The 19,128-nt window shown below is 45.9% G+C and overlaps 1 protein-coding gene across 1 annotated transcript in view; it reads left to right on the top strand.

Moving 5' to 3' along the window:
- Positions 1–11,528, top strand: part of RDH8 (retinol dehydrogenase 8) — a 32,869-nt gene extending 21,341 nt beyond the window's left edge. Inside the window, exons 6-7 of the mRNA XM_063931488.1 lie at positions 2,566–2,749; positions 5,545–11,528. Coding sequence (XP_063787558.1) covers positions 2,566–2,749; positions 5,545–5,769 — 409 coding nt within the window. The 3' untranslated portion in view covers positions 5,770–11,528. The remainder of the gene's footprint in view (positions 1–2,565; positions 2,750–5,544) is intronic.
- The last annotated feature ends 7,600 nt before the right edge of the window (positions 11,529–19,128 follow it).

The following is a 19,128-nucleotide window of genomic DNA, read 5'->3' on the forward strand; positions in this document are numbered from 1 at the left end:
TCCTCTAAAGAATCCGGAAGCTCTCCAGTGACCAACTCATCCTTCAGGCGATCAGAAAGACCGTTCCAGAAAGCAGCTCTCAGAGCCTCATTATTCCAGCGAAGTTCAGAGGCAATGGTTTGGAAATGAACCACATACTGACCCACGTTTCGGGAGCCTTGACGGATGCGGAGCAAGTCAGAAGAGGCCGAGGTCATCCTGCCGGGCTCGTCAAAAATTCGTTGAAAAGACGTGATGAATTCGGAGTAATTGGAAACCAGTGAATCAGAACGTTCCCATAATGGAGACACCCAATCCAAGGCAGATCCTTCCAGCAGAGAAATAATATATGCCACCTTGGACCGGTCTGTAGGAAAGTTGTGTGCAAGTAGCTCGAAATGTACCTCGCATTGGTTTAAGAAACCACAACAATTTTTAAGATTCCCATTGTAACGGGACGGAGTAGGCAGCTGAAGGCGCGGAGTGGCACCGGCCGGTGGTTGGACATTGCTGGAAGCGGCAACTGGTGCGGCTACTGGAACTGGTGCCGGAATTACCGAGGCTAGAGACGCCTGAATCTGATACAGACGCCCGGACAACTCCTGGAGGTACTGCATCACCTGACCTTGTGCCGCTTCCTGACTTTGTACTCGGGAAGCCAGGTTCTGGATGGCACTTGAGTCCGTGTTCCGATCCCCCGGGTCCATGAGGCCTGAGTATACTATCACTGACCTGGTTTGGGAGTGTTGTGGACTCTGAGTTTCTTCTGGTGACCAGGAAGAGGAACTGCAACTGGGCCGCAGCAGAAATGGCCGGATGTAAGTTTTCCTCATGCAGGATCAGGTCGGCAGACAGGGGGTACGTGTGGACGCTGAAGGTCTCCTGAAAGACAGAACTCGAAAGGTGCTGGTGAATCAGAGAAGAATACTAGGTGCTGGAGGCACAACTGCGCTAACGTGCACTGGGGTTTGGAGACACTGAAGTGTTTGTAGGCGCTGAAGTGTTTAGGAGGCGCTGAGGTGCTTGGAGGCGCTGAAGCGCGTGGAGACACTGAGGTGCCTGGAGGCACTGAGGTGCTTGGAGGCGCTAAGGCGCTTGGAGGCACGGAGGTGCTTGGAGGCACGAAGGTGCTGGAGGCACGGAGGTGCTTGGAGGCACGGTGGTGCTGGAGGCACGGAGGTGCTGGAGGCACGGAGGTGCTTGGAGGCACGGAGGTGCTGGAGGCATGGAGGTGTTTGGAGGCACGGAGGTGCTGGAGGCACGGAGGTGCTTGGAGGCACGGAGGTGCTGGAGGCGCTAAGGCGCTTGGAGGCACGGAGGTGCTTGGAGGCACGGAGGTGCTTGGAGGCACGGAGGTGCTGGAGGCACGGAGGTCTGGCGATCACCACTCCTGGGGAACTGATGATACTCAGGCACTGACACAGCGCCTGATGCCTGAATTTATACTTCCCATCACCAGCTAGTTGGTGGGAAGTACCTGATGACGTCACCCGCTCAGACGCCGGGCCGAGCGACGGGAGCCGGGAGCAGCCAGCGAGGACGGCCGCAGAGAGGACCAGCGCGCCCGGAGAGGTAAGTATGGAGCCGGGGGCGGCAGCGTGACAATAGAGTCTGAACACAGACTCTATTGTGCATGCGCAGACCTCTGGGAACGCGGCACGGCAGCCATTTTACTGAATATTTTCCTAACGCACATGTGCAAAACCCTGGAAAAATGGCCACCGTCCCACTTTTACGGAGTTTTCAGCAGGCGCAATAGAGTTTGTTCCCCCTAGTGTTCAGACTCTAATGTGCTGCCGAGAAGGGATGGCTCTGACGGGGGACTCCAAAGAGGTAAGTATTAAACAAATGGGTGCAGTGTATGTAGAGTGGGCCCCCGTGGACTCCGGGGCCCGTGTGCCCTGCACACACTGCACCCATTATAGATACGCAATGCAACAGGAGCTGCGGCCAACCAACCAGGTGACACATTGAGTACACATCTCCCACTAAGACAGGATGGATGTGGATCGTTGGGTCGTCAGTCATTAGATTGACAGTCATTAGGTCAACCACTATTGGTCAACAGAGACTAGGTCGACACATGAACTAGGTCGACACAATTATTAGGTCGACATGGAAAAGGGTTTTTTGTTGTTGTTTGTTTTGTTTTTTTGGTGTCGTTTACTTCGTAAAGTGGCCGGCAACCCCAATTAGTGCACCGTGTCCCCTCGCATGGCTCGCAAGCTTAGGGCAAGGCTACTATTCCCAATCGTAGTCCACGTGGATTGTAAAGTATGAAAAAGTCCAAAAATTTTTTTTTTAAACTCCTGTCTTTTCATGTATTGACCTTTGCCATGTCGACCTAGTGACCATGTTGACCTAATGTATGTCGACCAATAGTGGTCGATCTAAAGGCCGGATAATGTCAGGATATGTCCTCCAATCTTGCTCCTCTTCAGCTCCTGCTCTCCATCAGTAGGTGTACTGAGGTAATTAGTGGGAGTCTCAGGCTGAGCGCTACAATTTCTGCCTCAGTCTTTTTTGCGTATCAGTTGGAAATAAATGTGGCCCACTTGGCTAATGCATATGCTTATATGTGTGCAGTGTTTCATTAATAGAGCCAGGCCCCGTCAATACAGAGTTTGAGATGAAGCTGATGGAAGAGGTGTCTCGCTCGGACTTTCCCGGAACTGATGCCGAAACCATACGATGCTTTAAGGAAGTCTATCTCCCTGCTGCACATGAGATCTTTGCCACTATGGGGCAGACACCAGATGCAGTAGCCAAGGTTAGTCATTGCTCTTAGGGTGCGTACTACACACCAGGCAATATTGTGCACAATCCGTCCGATATCGTCCGGTGCAAAACGATATCGTCTAGTGTGTATAGACGATATATCCCACGATGCGCACTCCTGTGGGTCGTCTGCGACGTCGCCCATCAGACCAGCATGCAGCTCTGAATTAGGCCCATAGTCTTTACTAATTTGTTCCTGTAAATCTTTGACCCTGGAACTGTCCCCGTTTCATAATATTGACCTACCAGCGCCGTTCCTTTACTTCCGTAAATAACAAACAATGATGAAATTCTCACTATCTGTTGTGCTTGTCTGGTAAGTTAATGATTACTAAAGATAAGCATTTAAAATGCAAACATGAGATCACAATATGTCCTTATGGGAGGCCGTGACTGGCCTGTGTGTTACATGCCCACATGCCCACAATCAGCAGCAAAGTAATTATTCTCAGATGTTGGCAACTGTGCCGTTATGAATTTAATTACAATTATTTCAGTTGTACTTAATCCTGTAATAAATGTGTTTATTTGCTAAACTTTCATTATTAACAAACCAAAATTCAATTAAGTGACCTGCACCCTAAAGATAAAATAAATAAAAAAAATGTTGAGAGCTTTCCCAGCTCCCGGAATAGAGGGCCACCCTCCTGCATCGCACCCACCTTTGTCATGAAGTGGGTCTGGGCTGGAGGCGCACTGACACGATTCGCTGCCGACATCAGGACAGCTGGAGGTACTGTAAGTGTGAGCTCTTGTTACTACGCCCTGCACAGTCTCTTCTCTATACACCTTCCTCCAAACCTCACAGAAGCAACACAGGAATTGTATGTATTTTTATTACCCATATTTTTTAAAAGATTTATATTATTTAATCCCATTTATTTGATAGCAGTATTTTCTAACAGGGTGTAGTAGGGTATGTCGGCGGCCGGGCTCCCAGCGGCCAGCATACCGGCGCCGGAATCCCGACCGCCGGCATACCGACAGCTGGGTGAGCGCAAATGAGCCCCTTGCGGGCTCCCTGCGATCGCCACACTGCAGGCACGTAGGCACGCTACGCGCGCCACGCCATCTATTCTCCCTCCAGGGGGGTCGTGGAACCCCAAGAGGGAGAAAAAGTGTTGGTATGCCGGCTGTCGGGATTCCAGCGCCGGTATACTGTGCGCCGGGATCCCGACAGTCGGCAAACTGAAGACCACCCTTCTAACATGCTGTATATTCAGAGCTGGATTAGTTAAAGAGCAGCTGGGGTGGTCACCCCAGTGGTATAGAAGATCTACAATGTCTAGGTCCACAGTCATTAGGTCAACCCCATATGGTCAACATGCATTAGGTCGACACTAACATGGACAAAAGGTCGACCTATGAAAGGTCGACACAGGAAAAGGTCGACAGGTACAACACATATGATCAACACAAAAAAGTTTGACACAATAATTTTTGTTTGTGTCCTTCTCACCATAAGAGCGCAGAGAACCCAAATTAGTGTACCGCGTCACCTTGCATGGCGAGCGGCCAAGGTGCCTCGCTGCGTTTGTCACAGGTTACTATTTCCAATCGTAGTCCATGTGGATAGTAAAATATGAAAAAGATGTAAAAAAATCCTTAAAAAGTTGCGTCAACATGTGTCAACCATATGTGTATCGACCATTGCCATATGGACCATTTGAACCTGTCGACCTTTCATAGGTCGCCTTTTGTCAGTGTCGATCTAATGCATGTCGAAAATATAGGATCGACCTAGACATTGTCTGTCTATACACTGAAACCCATCACCCAGGGGCCCCCATGTATTAGAGAGCCCCCCACACACATGTATAATCACCAGTGTGGGGGGCACTACAGCATATAGTGGGTTGGGGGCACTACAGTGTATATAACACATTTGTGGTGCTGGGAGTATTTACACATTACACTTTTTAATAACATCGCTGACATATCATACTGATATTTGTATTGGTAGTGGCACCCACAAGTTAGTTGCCCTGGTAACCATACAAACCTTAATCCAGCCCCATGTATATTTGAGGCCAGAATCGTGAAAATGGCAGCACGAATACTTCTCTGTCCATCACATCCTCACTTCAGCCTAACCGTAACCCTAACATGGACTGTCAACATTTACACTGTGAACATTATTCTGCTGTGATTGTGGGTGAAGAACCGACCATTATATGAGCTCATTGCCTTTTTCTGGCTCCCAGGACAATGACAATAAAGGGCCCCATACACTTATACGACATGACGGTCCGTCATGTCATACAAGATTTCCTCCAACCTCCTGGCAGCCTCCCCGTTAGTAGGATAGTATTAGATATATTGTATGCAGTTTTTTTTTTTGTGTGCATACAATGTATCTTTCGACATATATAACGAGTGCAGCACTCGTGATATGTCGGATCTAGGGGGATCCGATCCGATGCACACGGGAACAACGCATCTGATCGGGGGAAAAGCAAACCGGAAATGCCCAATTTCACCCAATATATCGGGCAGAATGCCCGAATTGGGCTGAAATCGGGCATTATCGGTCTAGTGCAGTGGTTCTCAAACTCGGTCCTCAGGACCCCACACAGCTCATGTTTTCCATGTCACCCGTCAGCTGCACTGTGTATGACCAACTGTCACATTTTAAAAATCTACAGGTGACCTGCAAAACATGAACCATGTGGGGTCCTCAGGACCGAGTTTGAGAACCTGTGGTCTAGTGTATGGGGCCAGATGATAATACAGATGCTCTTAAAAGCCTTATTTGTATTTACATGCTGTATTCCTAATTACCCGCAGGCCACGGTGAAGGTGATAGGAATGGAGCAGCCAGCCTTACGCTATCAGACCAACCCTCTCTACACTCCCCTCACAGCCATGAAATATGCAGACAACAGCGGCAATCTCTCTGTGAGGACCTACTACAATCTTCTCTTCAACTACGGCTCCCTTTTCCATTTTAGCCTCAACCTCTTAAGATGCATTACCTGCAACTGTTTCCGCAGGAGGGTCATGCCTGTTTGACCCCCCGGAGCTTTAGGGCCAATATCCATCCCTCTGCGTATCTTGCTAACACTTGTCCATACATGCAGGCTAGATTCCTAACACAGGAACAATGCTGACTAAGCAATAACATAATAGCCCATGATAGTGATGTCATTTCATTAAGCTTAAAAAACAAACAAAAAAAAAAAACAGAAAAAGGATAATTCTGACCATTGTGCAGGTAAGCGTTGCCTTGGATTGAATGGTTGTCAGATTAGCAGATTAGGTGGCTGCCAAACCTCGTTCAGTCAGTGTCATATTTGGGGCTAAATGTAAGCGCCTGCGAGTTGCCGGAGGTGCCGGTGTTTGTGCAAGTGTGCCCATTTTTAAAGCAGCAATCATTTACAAGGCAAAACCAAGTTTGAAAATGATTGGTACTTTAAAAAAAACAGTCAGACTCGCACAAAGGACCCTATTCAGTAAGGACTGAAATACTGCTTTTTAGCAGAGTTTGCAATCCTTTTGATCGCATGCTGGGGGCCGCCCATCGCAGGGCAAGGCTGCCCAACATGCTACCCACCGCCGCGACCATGTTGAAATTGTGGTTGCACTGCAATTTCAGTGTGATCGCAGATTTTGTAGATGCCTAATGCCAACGCAACCTGGCTGCGATGGCAGGAGGGCCGCTGCCATCTTTCTGATCGGAGCAGGTGCGTGTGACGTTCTCCGCCTAGGAAACGGAGCGCTGCCCTCCCGTCCCACAGAGGCAGAGGCGTTTGCATTTATTGCAGGGCGCCCGCATCATCTTAGTAATTTTTGCGGTTGGACGGCTAGTTGCGATCCAACCTGAATGAGGAACAGAGTCCCCTCCGGCAGCTCGCAGGTTATTACATTTAGGGGGTCATTCCGAGTTGTTCGCTCGCAAGCTGCTTTTAGCAGCTTTGCACACGCTAAGCCGCCGCCTACTGGGAGTGAATCTTAGCTTATCAAAATTGCGAACGAAAGATTAGCAGAATTGTGAATAGACACTTCTTAGCAGTTTCTGAGTAGCTCCACACTTACTCGGCATCTGCGATCAGTTCAGTGCTTGTCGTTCCTGGTTTGACGTCACAAACACACCCAGCGTTCGCCCAGACACTCCTCCGTTTCTCCAGCCACTACCGCGTTTTTCCCAGAAACGGTAGCGTTTTTTCACACACTCCCATAAAACGGCCAATTTCCGCCCAGAAACACCCACTTCCTGTCAATCACATTCCGATCACCAGAACGTAGAAAAAACCTCGTAATGCCGTGAGTAAAATACCTAACTGCATAGCAAATTTACTTGGCGCAGTCGCACTGCGGACATTGCGCATGCGCATTAGCGACTAATCGCTCCGTTGCGAGAAAAAAATACAGAGCGAACAACTCGGAATGACCCCCTTAGCCCATAATCTTTGATGTATAAGCTGGGCACACACTTTTACGATCACTGCTGATGGGGTTAATGCTGCTGATCAGCAGAGCAGTGTGTCCCCAGCGTGACCTGCCATCAGCCTCCTGACTATAGCTGTGTAACCAGATTTAACATTAGGGAATTAGCAATTGCTGGTGCTAGCTATAAATGATGAGCTGCTGCCAATCCCCGGCTTCTGGGTATCAGACCACTGGCATTACTAGTGTTTATAAGTGTATTAACACAATGCACAATTCTAAGTATTCTAATATACTGATTTTACATTTCAGCATTTTCTTACAGCCAACAGCTATATATATTCCGCAGACAACAGCAGTGACACCTGTAGGTGATATGGCGGTACTGCACTCTTGAAAATAATTGTTTTATATGTGGGCCTCACTTTTAGTATAATATGCCTTGTAGTAACAACTGAAACAACCTTTTTCTCATCTGGTTAAGACTGATATAAAGTATATTATAATGGTTCTGATATTTGCCCTAATACACGGGTTCTAGAAAAACTCTCTAAGTACCTGACAGAAAATGAATATAAATTCTCAAGTGGAAGTGCAATATTACTGCTTTAAAGGGAAATGAATGTCTTATTTCATAACCTCTATTTATAGTAATAGAGATCAAATCACTCACTACTTCCCTGCTGCCATCCAAAGACTTGACCCTAATGTGTGTGGGATACCATAATATGGACATGGGGCTCAATTCTCAAGGGGCATGGCTGCTTCGAGAGGTGGTGGGGGCGTGGTCATAAACCTAGATTAATTTAGGGTCATGGCAGACCTGACTCTTAGACTGGTCCAGGCACTTAGTAGTAGTACCCACAGTGTCTTGGCACCATTGGGTAGGGAATTTAGATTTAAAGGGCGGTATTCAATTCTTTTCACTCCCTTCCACACCCATTCTATTTCTGCTGACGGGTGTGGTATAATCATTTCAGCTTGCTACCCTCGAGATAGCGAGGGCTCCTAAACCTTTACGCAGCTAAACCTGATTACTATGGGCACGATATGCGCGATAACAGGGATCACTTTAGAAAGGTGATTGAGCGTGATATATAATGTGAATACCGCCCATATGCTCCAATGGGACAGGGATTGAGATGTCAGTGAATCAATATACTCTGTAAAGTGCTGGGCATTGTGGTAGAACCACAGAAATAAATAAATTAATAATAATAATAATAATAATAATAATAACAACTTGTGAGCTAGAGCTCTTTGGTGTCATGTGTCCAGACTTTTAAACCACCCTTACCCCTGCAAAACATTTATCAGATAGTGCTGCAGAGATAATAAATTTACATTATTTCTGAACTATAAGACTACAGAAAATAATGACTAACATTGTCTGCAGAACATACTAATCATCGACTGGACAATATGCATTTTTATTTACCTTATGGAATGTAGAGCCAAAGGTTGGGGTCTTAAAAAGTTGGTTGCTAGATAAGAATAAATATATACCCAATAGAATCCTATCTCTGCAATGTGTAAAAGTAAAGTGATTGCTAATGATATCACTTTACTTGCTTGTTTGGGAGGTGGTCGCACTACTCCGCATGCAAGGTCAGCACTCCAAACATGCGTAAGCAGCCACTGCCAGGGAGGAATCCTATGGATCCCTCTCCTGGTAACTTTTGCTGTAAGCAGCCATAGATTACAATGGTGTTAGCCAACCTATGTGGGCTGTTACTGCTTTCGAAATTACAGCAGGGCGGATGCAGCTTACAGGATATAAGTGGTCATTCTGAGTTGATCGCTAGCTGCATTAGTTCGCTGTGCAGCGATGAGGCAAAAAAAATGCACTTCTGCACATGTGGCACACGCGCAACGTCCTATTACAACGAACGATGTTGTTTTACACAGGGTCTAGCGATGCTTTTCAGTCGCACTGGCTGCCGCAGAGTGATTGACATGAAGTGGGCGTTTCTGGGTGTCAACTGACCGTTTTCAGGGAGTGTTCGGAAAAACTCAGGCGTGGCAGAAAAAATGCAGGCGTGGCTGGGCGAACGCAGGGCGTGTTTGTGACATCAAATCAGGAACTTAATGGTCTGAAGTGATCACAAATACTGAGTAAGTATTGAGCCTCTCTGAAACTGCACGAAAAAACTTTGTAGCCGCTCTGCGATCCTTTCGTTCGCACTTCTGCTAAGCTAAAATACACTCCCAGTGGGAGGCGGCATAGCGTTTGCACGGCTGCTAAAAACTGCTAGCGAGCGATCAACTCGGAATGACCACCATTGACAGCCGGCATCCCATCCGCTGGGAATATGTATGTATTTCCTCCAGGATACATTCTAGGGATAATTTACATTTGCAGATATTCCCTGAAGGTGTTTTTGGGGGTTATCCTGCAAATTTACTAAAAATCCTAATGATACTCGGTGGACCCCTTCATTCAAAGTAAAGCATTCATATACATCAAATACCCAGAAATAATGACACGGAGACTTGAATTTGGCAGAAAAATTGCTAGCTATTTATTGTACCCTAACCATAAGCAAACCTGTAAATGAAAATTTTGTTAACATGCCGAATCAGCCGGCAATGGTGGCAGAAAAAAGAACGGCTCTATTGAACTGACGCTAACCTTAAAAACGTTAAAATTCAAAACTATCCTAATTTAAATACAAACTATAAAATCGGTAATAGGTGCCCAACTCAACCCCCACAATGACTACCCACCCTGATGGGTGCCTGCCGCTGCCCCCGGAAGGGTAGTCGAGCGGCCCTAAAAGTCGATGGAGGTGAGTGCACCTAAACCACACCAAACTGTAAATCACTACAGCTAACAATACAAACTACAACCTGCCGTTCTTTTCCGCCAATAAATAGCCAACGATAAAACCAGCCAACAATTCAACGCCAAGGCACTCCGTGCCAGAACCTCTACCAACAGGGCGGGAGGGCGGGAAGGCAATTCAGCAGCAAGAGAGATCAAGCTGGCTTAGCATTCCCTATATATATTACCCCTCCCCTTTTTCCAAAGGCTGTACTTTCCTCACAGCTAGGTCCACCCCTCACAGGATGTTTAACTCTTTCCTTTCCTATGCAGTCAATTCTCTCTCCTTTTGTAAATAGGCCCCCATAAAGTTTAACTGCTAGAGATAAGCAAATCTACAATTAGTGTTTCTTTATCCAAAATCCAGGGCCAGATTAACAATGGGGCGGATGGAGCTACAGCTCCAGGCCTCCTCATAAAAATAGGCCCATCATCATGACAACATGATGATCACTAGCCAGTAGCTGACCACATGGTCAGCCATAAATCATAACTATTAAGATTCTATTTCTAATTTCTCACAAAATTATGCCATTTTTTATATTTATACATATTTAGGGAGACACTGGAGCTGACAGAGTAGGGGGTGTACACTCCCACATGGCTCTGGCCACACCCACACAGCACTGATCACACCTCCCCATTTCTCACAATAGGCCCTTGAATATTTTCAGTTCCAGGCCCATGTAGCCCTTAATCCGGCCCTGCCAAAATCAATTACACATTTTTGCAACTGGTTCAAACAAAAATAGATATTTGAAATACATTCTGCAAGCAAAAAAATTTTAACTTGATGAAAATGTGTATAATAAAGTTTTAGTTATAGAATTCACCATTTCACAACTATAATTTTTTTCAACTGATTCAACAAAATGTGGAAAATTTCAAATTGTAATGAATGTTTTTGCTTCACTATACCCATCCACGTGGCACTTTAATGACACAAAATAAACGTCAATGGTGTAATGTATTAAAGAACATATTTTATTAGTAATATTTTAATATTTAAAATCTGACACTTTGTTATAGTGTTCTTATCTTTCTTACCGATGTGTATTTATAAATTATTAATGAACAAATCACATATTAATTAATGTATTACCTGCATACTGTAGAAGGTTGGTGTCATACCTGCATTTTAGAAGCAGTAATTCTGCTGCTAACAAAAGTTACAGAGCATTTTTGGAAGTTTTTAAATGCTGCTTTGGTACATAAATAGCTATTCCCAGCTCATCTATGAATGGATAAAGTGTAACATCCATTTCAATGGATCTAGATTTCAGCAGCTTTATTATCTGCTGTGAGGATCAGACGCTTTGGAAGTATCTAGTAATGCACAGAACTTGTAGACTTTACTGACACAAATAAATTTTACTTACAAAAACACTGCTTCCAAAACACAGGTGTGACAGCAGATTTATATAATGCTTTCTTGTTATTTATTGCATTCAAATTTGTTATGTAACATATTACTGATGTAATGGTATTGGGACAATATTAATGTTGTATTTGCGAGTTTGACAATAAATGACAGCTAAGCCTATTGGCACCTTTAGAAATATTTGATATGGTGCCTGTGTACTGAACCTATTACAGATGCAGCTGCTTAATGATACAGATTCCTGAATCTGAAAGAAAAGGAGAAGAAAGAGAGAGAGAGAGAGAGAGAGAGAGAGAGAGAGAGAGAGAGATTGATATGTAGTAAGTCTTGGTAAGTGATAGAGTGGAGAGAGATAAGGGATCTATTTACTAAGCCTTGAACAGAGATATAGTGGATGGAGATAAAGTAGCAGCCAATCAGCTCCTAACTGCCATGTCACAGGCTGTGTTTGAAAAATGACAGTTAGGAGCTGATTGGCTGGTTCTTTATCTCCATCCACTTTATCTACTTCCAAGGCTTAGTAAATAGACCCCAAAGTACCAACCAATCAGGCCCTAAGTGCCATTTTTCAACACAGACTGTAACATGGCAGATAGGCTCTGATTGGCTGGTACTTTATCTCTCTCCACTTTTTGGGCAAGTAACATGTTGAGTCATAGGGGGGAATTCAATTGCCAGTGAAGAGTGCGAAGTGCAGTTGCTGTGGCGTTTAAATGCCGGCAACGGCACCCCATCTTGTTCCCTTCACCTGGCCGGTTAATGCCAGATTTCTGCAAAAGTGCTTGCCACCCTACGGGGCAGCGGACACCTGGGTGCAAAATCAGGCTGCCATACAGAGCGGCTATTGTTGCGCAAATTTGGCCGGGGAAAGGGATTTGCCGGCACTTGAATTCCCTCCATAATGTACAGCACAAAGTGGCCGAAATGTAAAACAGCCTCAAACACAAGAGATAAATCTAGGGTGGGTTGCTTACAGATATGTATAAATTACATACATTAAATAAGATATTTACTAAATGGTGATATTCCTGCCTGGCAAGACTGATGTAATGCCAAATGGTAAAAAGAATGTAACAAAAACCTTTTATGTCCTCCTGAGTCAGCAGATCAACTGAAAAGTCTGGCACAGAAATAGAGTGAAAATCACATATGCTAGTAGCAAGGGAATGGTTTTGTTGGGTCGACCCTATTTAGGTCAACACTCACTAGGTCGACTGCTATTGGTTGACAGGCAGTAGGTCGACACATGAAAAATGTCGACATGGTTGGCAGGTCAACCTGGCAAAGGTTGACATGGAAAAAGGTCAACATGAGTCTTAAGTTTTTTTGGTATCGTCTTTTTCATAAAGTGACCGGGAACCCCAATTAGTGCACAGTGTACCCTCGCAGGGCTCGCCTCAAAGTGCCTCGTTCCGCACAGGTTACTATTTCCAATCGTAGTCCACGTGGATCGTAAAGTATGAAAAAGTTTAAAAAATGAAGAAAAATGTGAAAAAATCATGTCGACCTTTTCACGTGTTGACCTTTGCCACGTCGACTTAATGCTCGTGTCGACCTTTTACAGGTGTCAACCTAATGCATGTTGACCAATAGTGGTCGACCTATTGAGGGTTGACCTAAGTAAGGTCGACATAAGGACCGTATCCCATAGCAAGCATGCTAACTGCAATCCGGAGACTTTCTGCTAAATCAAATGGTTAAAAATAATACAGTTTCTGAGACCAACGGCTCATTTCCTGCAGCACCGCTGGAAGTACCAGAGAAGGATGTGCACAGCTAAATATAATTTTTTTCTTTGCATACGTTTGATACGTTTGCAGTTTTTTATTCACATTGTACTATTGATGTGTTTATTTTTTAATGCATGATACGTCTACTAATGGAATATACAATATGATTTATTTATATTATACTTGGGGGGCTGACTTAACGACCATCAGCAAAGTCTTCCGCTGCCATTTCTTATTGCTGCATATTGTGGCAATTAAGAAATTATTTCTTCTTTGTCATGGCAAAGAGTAAATAAAGGGATAGCTAGCGCTATCTCGTGATGTCACTGTCAGGTTTAGATCCGGCTTGCACATGTGCACATTTGGGCTAGCAGACAGGAGTCCCTCACTGAAAAAAAGAAACGTGAGAGTGTAGCCTTAGGCCTACGATGGTGTCAGCTATGCAGTGGTGCAAGTAGATTTTTTTTCTTAGTGGTACTGACTGTAAAAATGTGCGTGGTCACGTGTCATGAGGGGGCATGGCCACATTATGTCACACACTGTAATGCACCTTACACATTATGCCACACACCATAATGCTTATTGAACATTATGCCACATACCATAATGCCCATTACACATCATGCCAGACACCGTAACACCCATTACACATTAAGCCACACACCGTAATGCCCATTACACAATATGCAACACACCGTAATGCCTTACATATTATACCACACACTGTAATGCCTATTACATATTATGCCACACACAGTTATGCCACTGACAACATTTTATGTCCCACACACAAAAATGCGCCTTATAAATTATGCCTCAGTGGTGGGCTGGTGGTACCACCACTGTATTTCTTAATGGTACTCCCTACCAGTGACGTGCAGTGAGGTCAGTGGCTGGGGAGGCGCTGGCAGTTATCCAATAAACACCCACCCCCCTCTCGGAAAAAAAAGAAAAAAGAAGAAAAAAGTTTTATTGTTCTGGGTCTTCACCTGGTGGGCGGCGGCCTTTAAGCTCTTTTTCATGGCCGCCGCCTTCCCAGGGCTTCCGGTGTCTTCCTCCGGCATCTTCACCTCGTGGGCGGCGGCCTTTAAGCTCTTTTTCATGGCCGCCGCCCATCCAGGATTTCCACTGCGTCTTCTTTCTTCAGGAGCTCTTCACTGCTCCTCCTCCGCCATTGGACTGACGCCGGTCCCTCGCGCTGACTTATGTAAGTCAGCCTGTGGAGGTGGGGCGATGATGTGGCGAGCCGTGATTGGCTCACGGCGGCCATCTTGAATTTCAAAAATTACGCTGAGGCGCCATTTTTGAAACTGGTACCGATCCGCAGAATGGCAAGGCAGTGATCTTCGATACCTGCCGGCCGCTATACCTATCACCTCCGCCACGTCCCGCTGTCCGCGCCTCCACCAATGATGCCCACACCTTCGCCACGCATCCCGCCGCCACTGATGTCCGCACCTCTGCCGTCCGCACCTCTGCCGCATCCCGCCGCGCACACACAGTGATGACAGCGGATCCAGTGACGGGTCCGCTGGCCAATCACTCTGGCCACACTGACAGGGGCATGCTTTCATGGGTTGAAAGCACGTCCATGTGTCACAGCGGCACTTCTAATGGTGCCGCTTTCAGTTTAATTTCAATGGGATTTTACAGCACGTGGCATGGTCCTGCACCCGCCCACCTCCCGCTCCTGCCCCTGTCCCATTGACAACCAGAGGCACCGCGATCGGTGCCTCCCAAACACAGTTCCGCTAGTAATGATTAAATTAATAGAAAGGAGATACTTATGACACAGAATATGTGTCATAACTATCTTCTTTGTATTATTTTAATCATTAATGACAGGGGAGGCACTGACTCCCCTGCCTCCCCTGACTGCAAGTCCCTGCTCCGTACCACCCTATACCACCCTACTTTCATCACTGCAGCTTTGGAGGTTATGCACCATAGAGCTAAGCTTCTCGGGGCTCTGCGATTTGGCCATTTTCTCAGTCCCCGTAGAAAGCTGTTGCTTCTGCAATTGAAAACACAGAAGACTGTTGCAAATATCTGTGATATCTACTGTGTCACCATCATAATAAAGAGCCCTACCCATACTAAATAATGTGCCAATCCTTCTTCTTCTGAGGACTGACCACAACATTATATTAATAAATAGGCTACTAAGTCTTCAGGTTTGAATTTTTCTACTGGTCATCTGGTTGCCACAGATGGTGGATCTGAGCTGTGGGACATCAATGGCCTATTGTGGGAAATAGAGAGACGGTGGCTAGGGTGGCATGTGGCATTTGAGGTAGCAAATACCAGCTACTACTTTATGTAGTGGTGGGTGTGATACACGTTACCGGCTGTCAGGATGCCAGCGGCCAGAAGGCGCGGCATCACGATGGAGAAAATTCCCCCCATCCCCCCAGCAGCCTAACCCTAACCCACCCCGGTGGTGCCTAAACCTAAGTCCCCCTCCCTGCAGCCTAAACTTAACCCTCCCTCACCCGCAGCCTAAACCCAACCGTCTTGGGGGGGCTAAAGCTAACACCCCCTCGCCATGGGCTACCGGTACAGGGAGCCGCATACTTATATTCAGGATGCCGGGTGTCAGGATTCCGATGTCGACATTATGGCTGGTGTCAGAGTTCCGGTGTCTGCACTTTGGCCAGATGTCAGGATTCAGCCTCCGGGATTCTGACCGCCGGCACCGCAACAACCGGTATTGTGACCACATCCCATTGTGGTTACACTGCAATTGGATCACTGTGAGTGGTGGGGTGGGGGGGTTGGGAGGATTACAGTCTACCCTGGCCTAGGCCTTTCCAGGGGGGCCCTGGTGGGGGGGTGGCCAAGTCAGCCAGAAAGATGGAGTAATGTCTCCATTTCTGCATGCACAGTCTTAAAAATGCAAAATGCACTGAGCAGGGAATGACCATGCCCCCATGGCTGGCCCCCTCTCTTGCACTAGGGCCTGTCTGAGGTCTACATGACCAGGAAGAGAAGACTACTATGGAATTGCATATCTGGGCTGCTACATTTTAGTTTTGTGGTGGCAGTTTCAGAGGTGGGGCTGCAGCACATTCCAATATTGAAATAGAGGAACCACACCAACTGCCACCCCAAACACTGCCAAACATCACCAGCTGAGACTCACTGGCAGTTGGTGTGTCTCCCCTATTTGAATTGTGGACTTAGCTGAATAATCGGGCCGATTATTACCTAGCTTTGTTACACAGCTCCCATAGATGTACAGTCTCAGGAAGAGGACTTGCATAATGACCAGGAATGCAGCTGTAATTTTCCACTGATGTAAGCACACTTTTATAGGACGTTTTACAATTTCATCTCCATTGGCAGAAAACGCTGTAAAATGATTTGTTCATACGTTATATGCGATGATCTCTATAGCACAAAACAAGAAAGAAAATACAAAGGTTAATCTGGGCAAGAGATGTGTACAGTATATCACTCACCTTTTTGCCTGTATAAACTGTACCCACAGATAGTGGCAGTATAGTGTACATATAAATGAATGGTACAGTCTACAGCAGGATGAATGGTACAGTCTACAGCAGGATGAATGGTACAGTCTACAGCAGGATGAATGGTACAGTCAAAAGATAGATGAATTATACAAAGCACAGTTACTATAGGTGATTGGTACAATCCTCAGCTAGCGAATATACAGTTTACATGTAAACTAACAGTCCCGTCCACAGCTAGATTGATGACAGAGCACAGCTAGATGAAAGGTACAGTCCACAGATAGATCTATGGGATGGTATCAAGATCCCAGTGCTTGGAATGGCGGCAGTCAGATTACTGACAGCGCATAGGCTTTTCTGTAATGGATGCAGTGTGTGCGGTGCACAAGGACCCCTAGGTACGGGGGGCCCCACACAGCACATACTGCACCCATATGGTATACTTACCCCACCGGAGTCTCGTGGCGGCGGCCCTGCAGTGCGAGCACAAATCACTTAGAAAATGGATGTCGTGGCCATTTCCAAGTCATTTGAGCATGCGCACTAACAATGTCCTCAGGAACAAGGCGCGAGCGCCATGTTCCCGGAGACCTGCATTTGTGCAGATGACTTTGTCATCTACTAGCTGCCGGAGAGGAGGGGACCCGCAACGGAGGCTGCACGCGGATCCCCTCTTATCTCAAAACGCCCCTGTGACAGCGTCATCCCGATGCACAGAATTTCGACACCTGGTAGGTATTGTAACCCTCCCCCTCCCTTTCCCTATCCCTCCCTACCCAAAGCCTAACCACCCCCGAAGCCTAACCTTAACCCTTCCCGCTTACTGCTTAACCCTAACCCTCCCTGCAGCCTAACTCTAACCCTCTCCCCTTAGTGCATAACGCTAAACTTCCCGTTTTAGCACCTATCTCTCAATCCCCACAGCCTAACCGTAACCTTCCCACCTCGCAGTCTAACTCTAACCCCCCCTTAGAGCCTAAACCTAACCCACCCCCCCTACAAACATGGACACCCCCGCTTAACCCTAACCCTAACCAGCATACTTCCAATCAGGATGACGGCAGTGGGGATTCCAGCATTGTGATCGATTTCGGGATCCCAGCGTCAGTCTTCTAACCAGTGTCAGTATTTCAGCGTCGGTATTCCGACTGCAAGCATCCCGAACACGGGTATGCTAACCGGATCCCAGATTTACTATATCATGACTATGGTGGTGAATCCTGGGATCGGGATAGGCAGGATCATGGGATTCTGGCCTAAAATTGGCCAGGATTCAGTCCACCCTGAACGTTGCTGCCAGCCGCCCGCCGGACCGCTCACAGCAAGTGCAAAAACAAAATAGGATCAACTACTTCATTAGGCGCATGAAAGGATAGGAAAGATTTATATGTAATCGCTTCCCTATTTGATAATGTAGTGGGATTCCGATGTTTAGCGTACCCCCACTCACGCTGTCAAAAGGTGTAAGAAACACATCAAGGTATCTTTATTCTTCTATACACCAAATCTGGATAATCACAATCTCAATGTCTGGAAAATAAACCTGGGTATCGTACCCCAACTCACACGGTTGTGCAGATATGAACTCCTATCAAGGTTTCTTTTCACTGTTATATCAAGATGTGGTTCCTGGTATGTGTTCCTGGCTCAGGATGGCCTCATATAAATGGGGAAACAGAAAGAAAAAACAGCCAATGTGTACTGGCCTCTATGACTTATTGAGATATAACTGTTTCTGTATCTCAAAACACACCTAGATCATTCTAACGTGTGTTGGATCGTTACTTAAACACCATCTCGTGAGGACCCTCCACCGATCTTTAAAACAGGTATGCGTACCACCAACTAACACAATATTCAATGGGAAAACTCCCGTAAAGGTATCTTTTAGAGTGACCCAACGTGTCTTTAAGGCGTACCCCAACTCATAAGTAGATCAGTAGTATAAATCCCATCAAGGTTTCTTTATTGGATTCCTCCGTGAGGCAAATTTTCTAACCGACAGCCAAAGACATGAGCTTGTACTCTCCAAAAAGGTTATAACAATTTATTAGTTCCTCAAAGGAACACATAGAAAAGTCCCAGCAACATAAAAATATGCAGATGAAATGATAAAAAACAGTTCCATTAACTTGTTATTTAAAAAAATACAAAAAGTCCATCAAGCATAAAAAGTCCATAAATTAATCACTGTTGGAAAATGGCTACTCACACAGCAGATGTCTTGACAAAGGTCCAAGGACCGAAACACGTCGACAGACTGCTGTGTGAGTAGCCATTTTCCAACAGTGATTAATTTATGGACTTTTTATGCTTGATGGACTTTTTGCATTTTTTTAAATAACAAGTTTATGGAACTGTTTTTTATCATTGCATCTGCATATTTTTATGTTGCTGGGACTTTTCTATGTGTTCCTTTGAGTAAATAATAAATTGTTATAACCTTTTTGGAGAGTACAAGCTCGTGTCTTTTGATGTCGGTTAGAAAATTTGCCTCACAGAGGAATCCAATAAAGAAACCTTGATGGGATTTATACTACTGATCTACTTGTGAGTTGGGGTACGCCTATAAGACAC

The sequence above is a fragment of the Pseudophryne corroboree genome, chromosome 6, assembly GCF_028390025.1.
Source record: "Pseudophryne corroboree isolate aPseCor3 chromosome 6, aPseCor3.hap2, whole genome shotgun sequence".
Taxonomy (NCBI): Eukaryota; Metazoa; Chordata; class Amphibia; order Anura; family Myobatrachidae; genus Pseudophryne; species Pseudophryne corroboree.